Below are 10,366 nucleotides of genomic sequence, written 5' to 3'. Positions count from 1 at the left end.
CCAGCCCCCGCACCGGAGACTAGAGAGAGAGAGAGAGAGAGAAGCATAAGCGGCGGTGCCCCCCTCAACCCTCCTAGCCTAGGCCACCGCAGTAGAGAGATAGACCGACCGGAATATCACCGAAAACGAAGGGGAAAAAAAGCGCTCGGCATTTACGTCGCCTCGTAAGTGTACACTCGGAGCCATTGAGAGACTCGGGTGACGCTTCTCTCGCTTACAGCCGGAGAGAGATCAGTCGCGGAAGAAGTGCGTCGAGAAATACCGGGAGTATCGAGAGCTTGAATCTAGTTGTGCGCGGATTATCGAGCTACACAGCCACGATGCTGCCGTCGAGCGAGGGCAGGGCGAGTTGAGCGTCCGCGGCATCATCGCTGGGCGAAAATATAGAGAAGACCGGCCGAATGCTCACTGATGCCCAGCATCATTCTCTCGGAGAGACGACGCCAAAGTGCTGAAAGGACGACTACCGCCGTAGCTTCATTCTCCTGACGAGCGAGCGAGCGAGCGAGCGTAATATATACATCAGCGGCGAACTACGCGCGAAAATATCATGCAGCACCAACTCGCCATCCTCCTCGTCGCGATCTGCTCGAGCCTACTGCTCGCCACCGCTGACAGCAACGACAACAGTGAGTATACCGTACATTTTTTCACGCGGGCTATCCTCGATGTGTGTTACATAGCTGTCTCTGAGAACGACATCGAGCCGCGCAAACCCCACCCCATCCCCACCCCCGCACGACCGCGAACGTAGCTGAATGCTCATTGTTATTTGAAATATTGTCACAGAGTCGGATGTCAGCTCTAGCTCAGGGCCTAATTCTAAGCTCCTGGAGATAGTGGTTTCCCAGGGCTCCGAAGTCATCGAAGCTGGCAGCACACCTTATTTCATCTGCAAATCCCTCGAGCCAGTCTCCACTGTCTGGTGGACGTTCAATGGAAAGAACGTCAGCTCTGTCAAAGAGTCCGAGTTTGCTGATAGGTTCGATTTAAAGACTGCAACGAGACAGGACAGCGGTAATTACACGTGTCATGCCGTTACCTCAGCTGGGCTTGTCAACAAAACTGCTCATATAAGAGTCATAGGTAACTTGTCTTCCACTTACCTCTATGTTAGTTCCTTCCTTCTGCACTGCCTCTTCACTGTACACCTCGACTTTTGCATTGTTTTTAGAACCAGCTAGAATCATTGCTAGTCAAAGCGTTAGAGTCAATGCCATGAATGCAGTAAACCTGACGTGTCATTTTTATGGTGATCCACTCTCCGACTTTGCTTGGTCCAAAAGCAATGATTCCGATAACTCAGAGCGCCTTAAAAATCTCACTCATGTGCAGCAAATGAACCAGACACACTTTATATTGACGCTTTCCTTCAAAAGCGCTGCTCGCAAGGACAATGGCACTTACACTTGTCAGGCTCGAGATTATTATGGTCCTGTCACAGCTGAGAGACATCTGTTTGTTGTTGATGTCCCTCTTATCAGCATTGACTTTTTGAAGACAGTGGGTGCTGGAAGTATTTTTTTAAATTGGACAGTCAACAATGGCAACGAACCCATTGAAACTTACTTCATACAATACATGAAAAATGGTACAGACTCTTGGCAGTATAACAGTGAGTTGATCAATGGAGGAAATTCGAGCTTTGTCTTGAAGGGTTTGGACAAGGGAGCTACTTATCAAATAGGTATAAGTGCCAAAAACAAAGTTGGAAAATCACATGTTCAAATAGATCCAAGGTGGATTACAACACTGGAAAGGGGTATGTTCATATATTCATAATTTATAAAATGAATAGAAAATTGCTGAGCCATCATACTATTGTAATATTTATTGTTGATTTCAGATCCTACATTCATACCAAAGTTAAATGTCAATGGCATGACATCAAGCACAGTAACAATAGCTTGGAATAACCCACCTCCAGAGCTTAAAGAACATATTCACTATTATATGGTAGTAGCAAGCCATAAAAACCAAACAAGAGAAGCTATAGTTACAGTCCAACCAAGCCAATTGTATTTATTTGAATATCTAGAACCAGCCACATCTTATAAATTTAAAATTAAAGCTTGTAATGAATTCACAAAAAATTGCGGTAATTGGAGTAAAGAATTTGAAGCAGAAACTTTAGATGGAGGTTAGCATTTTGATTTTATTTTGATATATTTCCATATGTAATGTAAATATATTTATAAATTATGTTTCCTCAGTACCAAGTGCACCTACAAATCTATCTGTGTCATGCCGCTTTGACAACATTAGTAGAACAAGTCTTATGTCTGTGAACTGGGAACCTCCAGAGAAACCTAACAGTATAATAATACAGTATAAGATTGAAATCAATGGTAAGGCAACTTACAAGGATGATAGTGGTCGAATGAAGACTGAGACTTCAAGACCATTTATAGAGCATGTAGATTTTCATCATAAGAATATCCACAAAACTCAATTACCACCAAATACTAATTACACAGTACGTCAATTCTTTTCTTAGCATGTAAAATATACACAGTATGTAACTATACGTAACGCAAATATTATCTTTTTAGGTTCGTGTATCTTGTCAGACGCGTCAACGATTTTATGGTGCAGAAGCAATAGCTAATTGTACGATGCCTGTCACAGTACCGGATCGTGAAAATTTGAATGCTAGATCTTGGCATAAAATTGAGAGTCAAGATAGACAATTATTCAAAGTCTACATGCCGAGAATCTCGGAAAGAAATGGGCCTATATGTTGCTACAAAATTTTCATTGTGAAACTTGCTCCTCAGAAAACCCTGGCTGACTTGCCTTCACCCGAGGAAATTTCTGTATTTTCTTATCAATACGTTTACTCGTCCCCGTTAGGAGGAGCATACCTTGCAGAAACGTTTGATAGCAACCATTTACCTCCTGAAGTATTTATCGGCGATGGGGAGACCCATAATGCAAGTGCCGCCTGCGAACGTTGTATGGGATTGAAGCAAAAGCCCATACCAACATTACTTCACTTTATTCCAGAGGTTAGAAGTTATTTTTATTCATTGAATTTTGTAACGAAATTGCTAATAGTGCCTAACTAAATTTAACTTTTTCTTGGCAGAGTCCGACGCCAGCTGTTGTAAATACAAGTTTCAGCACAACAGAAGTACCAGAAACATCCCAAACTAAAGCAATAAATAACACTAAATCTGAAAATTCTACGTTGACCACCACGCCTATCACTGCTGTTAATCAAACAGAAAATAGTTTAAGAAAAAAGCGGGAAGATATAGCTCCTGTAAAAGACGATTTAGAGAATACGCTTGTACCGTTTGATGGCTTTTTAGATGAAAAAGCAAACTACACGGCGTTCGTTGAAGTTATTGGTAAGTAAAAATAATTATTCGAAAAAATTCGTATTGAATTCTTATATTTCTTGATTGTCGGTTTTTGACTAATTGATATATTCGTTATTTTTATCGCAGTTTACGGATCTAGTGAGAATCAGTTTCTACCAGCATATAGCAGTTATTTGCCACCATTGTTTGGAGGTGTTGATCCTAAGTTAGTGATTGTTGAAGATATGACCACACTTGGAGTTATTTTACAAATATCACTCGTTCTCATTTTAATCATCATTATTCTTCTGATTACGCTATGCGTCTTGCATCGTTATTCGAAGCGAGTACAGCAACGTGGAGAAGAAATCATAACACTAAGAAATAGTTTTAGGCATTTATGTCAGAGTTTGAGAGGCAGACATCAGCTGGTTGCTGCCACTCCTCCGGACATGCCCCCTATTCCAAAAGGCGAATTGCTGCAAGCTTACTTAGAACGCCATCGGGATTCTGATTATGGCTTCCAGCATGAGTTTGAACTTTTACCTGATCGATTCACCGATCGAACGACAAGAGCCTCCGAAGCTCGAGAGAATATTTATAAAAATCGTTATCCGGACATTAAATGTTACGATCAAACTCGTGTCCGTCTCGCTCAAATGGACGGAATTTGCGGTTCTGATTATATAAACGCAAATTTCGTACTAGGTTACAAAGAGCGCAAAAAGTTTATTTGCGCTCAAGGTCCCATGGAAAATACAGTTTGCGACTATTGGAGAATGATATGGGAACAGCATCTTGAACTTGTTCTTATGCTTACAAACCTGGAAGAGTATTCAAAGACTAAATGCGCCAAGTACTGGCCAGACAAAAGTGAAACCAAAAATTTCGGCGACATAACAGTTGAACACGTAGGTGAATATCAATACTCTGATTATGTCGTACGAGAACTGAAAATGATTCGAACTGGAGAACGAGATACAAGAAAAATTGTTCAGTATCACTTCCTAGTTTGGAAAGACTTTATGGCTCCAGAACATCCTCATGCAATTTTAAGGTTTATAAAGCGAGTAAACGAGGCGTACTCACTAGAGAAGGGTCCCATATTAGTCCATTGCAGTGCTGGAGTTGGAAGAACTGGAACGTTGGTTGCATTAGATTCTTTGATGCAGCAATTGGCAGATGAGGGACAAGTATCGATATTTAATACTGTATGTGATTTGAGACACCAGAGAAACTTCTTAGTCCAGTCTTTGAAGCAGTACATATTTATTTATCGAGCTTTGATGGAGATGGGTCAATACGGTGATACCGAAATAGCGGCACCTCAACTCAAAGCAGCTATCGAAAAACTTCGACAAAGAGAAAACGGGAAAGAAAAGTGTCGTATGGAGGAAGAATACGATGTTAGTACAGTTTTTTATTTTACAAAACATTTATAATTCACAAAGAACAATTATTATCAACACGAATCTTTTTGCTTTCAGAAAATTAGTGCAGTATTAGAAGATCGAAAATCTTTCTCAGTAGGAGGTGGAGAAGAAAACAGAAACAAAAATAGGAGTGAGCTAGTCATACCATATGATAGAAATCGTGTCATTTTGACACCTATACCTGGAAAAGAACATTCTACATACATCAATGCCTCTTTCATAGAGGGTTACGATAATTCAGAGTCTTTCATTATAACGCAGGACCCTCTAGACTCTACAATAGCCGATTTTTGGAGAATGATTTCAGAACAGTGTATATCGACAATAGTAATGCTCTCAGACGTAAGTACATGAAATTTGAAAATAAACATTCGTACATAAATTATTCAACAACAAACTTACACTTATGTATACTTATAATTAATCGCAGTTGGCAGAAGGGCCGCGTAAGTGCCCGCGTTACTGGCCAGATGATGAAATCTCTTATGATCACATTCGCGTTCGATACATTCAAAGTGAGAGTTGTCCATATTTCACACGTCGAGAATTATGCGTAACTAACACAAAGGTTGACGAAAATCTAGTAGTTACGCAATATCAATACCATGGATGGCCAACGGTGGAAGGTGAAGTACCAGAAGTCACGAGAGGAATCATTGAGCTGATTGACCAGACCCAAACTAATAATACAGAATCAACTGGACCACTTGTTGTTCATTGCAATCATGGCTCAGATAGAAGTTCTATGTTTGTAGCCTTGAGCATTCTTGTTCAACAACTGCGCATCGAAAAGAGGATTGATATTTTCACTACAGTTAAGAAATTAAGATCACAGAGGCATGGAATGATAAGCACATTTGTAAGTATAATTATATACATCGTTACATAAAAATAATTTATTTTTCCGATTCACAACGTATTTATGAATTGGTTCAATTTTTTAAGGCCCAGTATGAATTTCTGCATCGCGGGATCGTTAATTACCTAGATTTGCATAATCTCGCCGAAGAAAACGAAGCAGATTCTTAAAGAAGACAAATCGATGAATCGATAGCAACTAAGATGTTTCACAATCAAGATTTTCAAGTGGATTGATTCTGGATCGCACGAGTAGAGTTTCGTTGCAAAACGGTGCTTTTTGGGTAAAGTAAAGCTCAACAGATCCCAATCTCATTTCTCGCGTATTTTCGACTAATATTTCCTTGAGAACAAATAAGTTGATTAATAACAGCGATGAAACTTGAGCATAAAATTTATTCTACTGCATAGAGCACGGGATACATTTTATGTCGCTCATACATACGCACATTTTTTCTAAGGAAATCATTTTCTTAAATACTTTTTTACAATAGTTCTTTTTTACGAAATCTCAACTAAATCGCTTAGTTTTGTACTGATAAAGGAACCTTGCGTGACAAACGGAGGAAAAACATTGTATTTATATTTCTAAAAGTTTTTATAAGAAATGTAACTTTGAAAGATACCCAAAGTTTTACCATGGATATTTTTGAACTGCTAAAGATTTCGCAAAAGATTGTATGTCGAATATTCATTGACAAGTTGATTTAATGTCAGTTTAGTATTGACATAAGCCGCGTAAATCCTAGATTTTTTACTCAATATCATTATCGATTAGTTATTTAAAATACCGAATGATAATCACATTGTATAAGCATTAAGAAACAGCGTGCGCGTGCAAAGAAAATGCATAATTTTGTATTAGAAAAAGGGACATTGTATGAGGAACCTTAACTTGATGTGGGCGGACGTACAGAAGCTAATATATGCATATTCATATTAGCCCATACGCGCGTACGTAAAAGCAAATATTTCCTACGGAAAGACTGACGTACTTTTATTGAACAACTTGCATTGTGACATTTGGTCGAAGAAAGGTCACTTTAGGAAACGCTAGCCTTCTTCGCATATAGAGCCCGTTATCGGTCACGTATTTTTGTCTGGCTATTAATCGGCTCTTATCGATCCAGACGAATAATTTTTTATACAATTTCTTATACAAAAGAACATCTTTGAATAGAACCATTAGAAAATTGAATTTGTAATACACTGAATAGGTAATATCGAAAAAGTCTCAACTTTTGCGAATATTTAGAGTAAGAAGATTGCTATTATTATTATTACGCATTATTTCATAACTAAAATCTCTATTACCTTCATCATGCCATCAAGCAATGATTACACTTTTGCTATTATTATATTATACTTTAATCATAGGTAATATATTATTACAATTATTTCTTGTATTATACATTACTGAGTAGTACTTGAGATAATGCATGAGAAATGATCTGTCTTATTTTCTATCGCTGCTTATGTTTTTATTTTATTTTTCTAGTCAATGTTTCACCGAAGTCATAATTCTTTCTTTCGTGATATGATATGATAAATATTATAATTTTTTGGTTTCATCGTATTACACCAAGTTGAGAACGTGAAATTCATTGTAAATTTAAAGTAACTCGAATCGTCAGTAGGTTTTTTTATACACACGTATACATATATTTATATACATATTAATTTTATACCTGGCTTGAGCCATTGTTAGCGTGATTTTAAGTGTAAGACAAATTTTTTAAAAAGGTAATTTTAGCGTCTGTCAAGTTCATTGTTATACGCTCGTTTAATTTCTCTAAGCTTTATTCTATTGTATGCGCTATATTTATAATCGGACTGCGAGCATCTGACTGACGAAGACAGCGGATCGGATCTTGAACGGCTTCTTGACTCTTTGTAAATAAAAATTTATATATACATATACAGCAAATTATACAGAACCTGGAAGAGTTGTATCAATAAAACTGGATACTGATTACTAGTAAGCAATCATTTTTTCTCGATTATTCATCGCTCGAACGACCTGTATTCTGTAAGAATTTAACTAAGACTAGTATCAGAAGAGGCTATGATTTTCGCTGGTACTTATTTTGTTTCTGCAAGAAAAACAATGCAAGCCTTAAAAAGTGTTCGGATGCGTGACGTGTACGAAACAAATACTAAAACAAAATTTACCATATTCGCGTAGCTGTTGTAGTAATCGATAGCTTCGGTGACGAAATGCGTGAGATTCGTTAATTCGTTGTTAAACCCTCTGGACGTCGTGACGAAGGGGAAATGCATGTAATGCACAAATCTAGGATAGAAGAAGAGACTGAGCATGAAGAACAGAGCCATTCCCAGGAAGCTGCTTATGCCCACCAGGATGGGGTTCATCGAACTAGTCTCCTTCTTCGTGTTCTCCGCCGGCGCGGAGTCATATTTATAATTCGGCTGTTCGCAAAGAAGACACAATCAGAAAATAACGAGATGAAACAGGTGCCCAAAGGAGCATACGTACCACAGTATGGTATCCGTGAGGATCCGTCAGCTCGTGACGAAACGACTGAAGAGGATAGAAGTAATAAGCGTATTGAGACTCCTGATGAGCAATAGGATGAGGTCGAGCCTCTCCCGCGAGTTCGAACGGGGCGCCGAATATCTTCGGCGCATGGTGGTTGATCGTGTTAACGAGCGACTGGTACTTGACGGCTGCCCCGCGTTCGATGGCCTTTTTGTACATCGCAGCGAGTTCCGCGGGGGTGAATCCCAGGAGCATGGGATTCCGCGACGGAGCCCGTTCAACCTGATGATGCTGATCCAGGGAATAGGACGGGACACTCTTCGGCGTGACCTGTGTGCGGTAGAGAACGTTTAGCGAGCGTTACTCGATGTCGCCGTTACCGTCGTTACAGTTTGTTCAAGAAATTTTAGAATTACGAAGATAAATCAGTGATTTCTCTTCAGATTGAGCGCTTTTCAACGAGCGATGCATGTACGAAAGCGAGTCAAGGCGCCTATTAACTGTAATGATGTAATAACGGCAACGCGCAAGTGAAGAGACGAAGCGACATCGAAGCCGCAGCGCTGACAGAATTCATCCGCACGGCACATCAAAGAAAACAGTTAGTTGCGCAAACAATACCTGAGGAGGTGGTGGTGGCGGCGGCGGCGGCGGCGGCGGCAGCCGATAAGTCTGAGGGATGTTCGCCACCTGGTAATCCAGCCGAGAGGGAGGCGTCGACGGGGGCAGAACGATCTCCTCCGGCTCGGAATGAGACGCCGGCGACGAGACGATCCCGTTGAGAAACTGCAACTCGCTGACGACGTTGCGGAGGTAGGCGTCGCTGGACTCCTGCACCCCGGTGTCCTCCATGGTCCGGACTGTCACGAGGTGATGGGCCAGCAGCAGAAGGAAACCGGCCAGAATCATTGTTCACTCAACAGCGGCGGTTTTCCTCGACGAGCTCATCGCAAAAAAGAACTACGTGAACTCCCCTCAAGCCGTCTTCTTCTTCTCTCTCTCTCTCTCGCTCATCGACGAGCTGCACTCATGCTCGAGCTGTCTCGACTCGTGCGTGACTGACGGCCGATCGGTGCGCGCGCGACTGCAAACTCGTCGCAGGAAATTCTCCTACTCCGCACTTATTCGCGTTCTCGCGGCTTCTTGCACGCACACGCGACTCCCTGCCGCACTGCTTCCTATTCCAAATATGCAATAATTGTCCTCCTATCCGCGCGAGTTGCAGTATGTACTATAGCTGCGCCTGTATAAGAAGAAGCGGCACTTGTTAGCCTCGATCTCGCATCCGCGCGCGAGTTGCGCCGCCTAATTCCCTCGATCGGCTCGATTTCCGATAAATGGATTGTAGATTACGATTATTATACGGCGTGATAACGATTTCCGACGAATCGCTCTATGTAAATATGCGATGTCCTGGAAATCGGTTGAATCGAACATCCGGATAATAACGATTTGGCGAATTTCGACTCTTTTCGACGACCGGCAAAGTTCAGCGCACGCCGGGTTCAAACGAATTAGCATATCACATTCGAGTTCAACGAGTCCTCTTATAGAGCTTGTCCTGCAACTGTCGCTGCGCGCACCGAGTAATGAAGCGATTCATAAGGCTGGCGCGCGCTCACCGATTCCGCGGAGCATATAAATTTTTTCCTCTTTTTTTTACTCTGTCTCTTTCTCCTGTGTGCGTACCTGCCACTTTTGCAAATATAATATGTATACGCGAGGATGTGCGCTCGGTTGAACTGCCCCCGAACTCGACTTTTATATATATTCGCGCATATTCGCCGGCGGGGCCCGTTACAATTACTCGGCTACTCGGAACTTATTCGTATTCCCAATGCCTATCTCGTACAGCATACTTGTACACGCGCCTCTGTCTCGGCGTACTTTTTTATATTTATAGCTCGTCGATGTGGATAGTAAAATATTAATTACGCGCCCAATTACTGCGGAGCGACCGTCATCGTTTCCTATACCGCATGTATATTTATTTTGACGTCGCGATCGGCTCGTTTATGCCACTACTCGCCACTACGCGACGCGGCACACATATATAACGCATTATTACCTTGGCTACCTATAGATTCTGCCTACCTACTTATTGCTTATCCCAAAATGTATTTACAACTACGTCAAATACCGTTACTCAGCACGCGAGCTTTTTTTTCTATTTTCCGTGGCGAACACTAGCTCGCACACGGGGGAAGATATCCGTGTCAACCGGATAATACGTCTACTTTTTCAATTACACGCTGTGTGATGTATCTAAA

General features: G+C 41.2%; 2 protein-coding genes across 2 annotated transcripts; one reads left to right on the top strand and one right to left on the bottom strand.

Annotated features, from left to right (window-relative positions):
• The first annotated feature begins 35 nt into the window (after positions 1 to 35).
• LOC100121514 (tyrosine-protein phosphatase 69D) lies at positions 36 to 7,571 on the top strand. Its single transcript, XM_001605076.6, has 11 exons — positions 36 to 629; positions 790 to 1,086; positions 1,175 to 1,762; positions 1,847 to 2,140; positions 2,214 to 2,476; positions 2,553 to 3,008; positions 3,089 to 3,353; positions 3,453 to 4,711; positions 4,793 to 5,080; positions 5,169 to 5,597; positions 5,684 to 7,571. Exons 1-11 carry the CDS (start codon positions 551 to 553, stop codon positions 5,765 to 5,767), a joined length of 4,302 nt encoding a protein of 1,433 aa, XP_001605126.1. The 5' UTR covers positions 36 to 550; the 3' UTR covers positions 5,768 to 7,571.
• On the bottom strand, positions 5,976 to 10,267 carry LOC100680532. Its single transcript, XM_003425041.5, has 4 exons — positions 8,718 to 10,267; positions 8,094 to 8,426; positions 7,769 to 8,026; positions 5,976 to 7,689 (listed from the first exon to the last, which is right to left on the bottom strand). Exons 1-4 carry the CDS (start codon positions 9,003 to 9,005, stop codon positions 7,660 to 7,662), a joined length of 909 nt encoding a protein of 302 aa, XP_003425089.1. The 5' UTR covers positions 9,006 to 10,267; the 3' UTR covers positions 5,976 to 7,659.
• Positions 10,268 to 10,366: the final 99 nt, after the last annotated feature.

This window comes from Nasonia vitripennis, chromosome 1 (assembly GCF_009193385.2).
Source record: "Nasonia vitripennis strain AsymCx chromosome 1, Nvit_psr_1.1, whole genome shotgun sequence".
In the NCBI taxonomy this organism is placed as follows: Eukaryota; Metazoa; Arthropoda; class Insecta; order Hymenoptera; family Pteromalidae; genus Nasonia; species Nasonia vitripennis.
The sequence above is the reverse complement of the archived record's forward strand: the minus strand, read 5'-3'. Positions and strand labels throughout refer to the sequence as shown.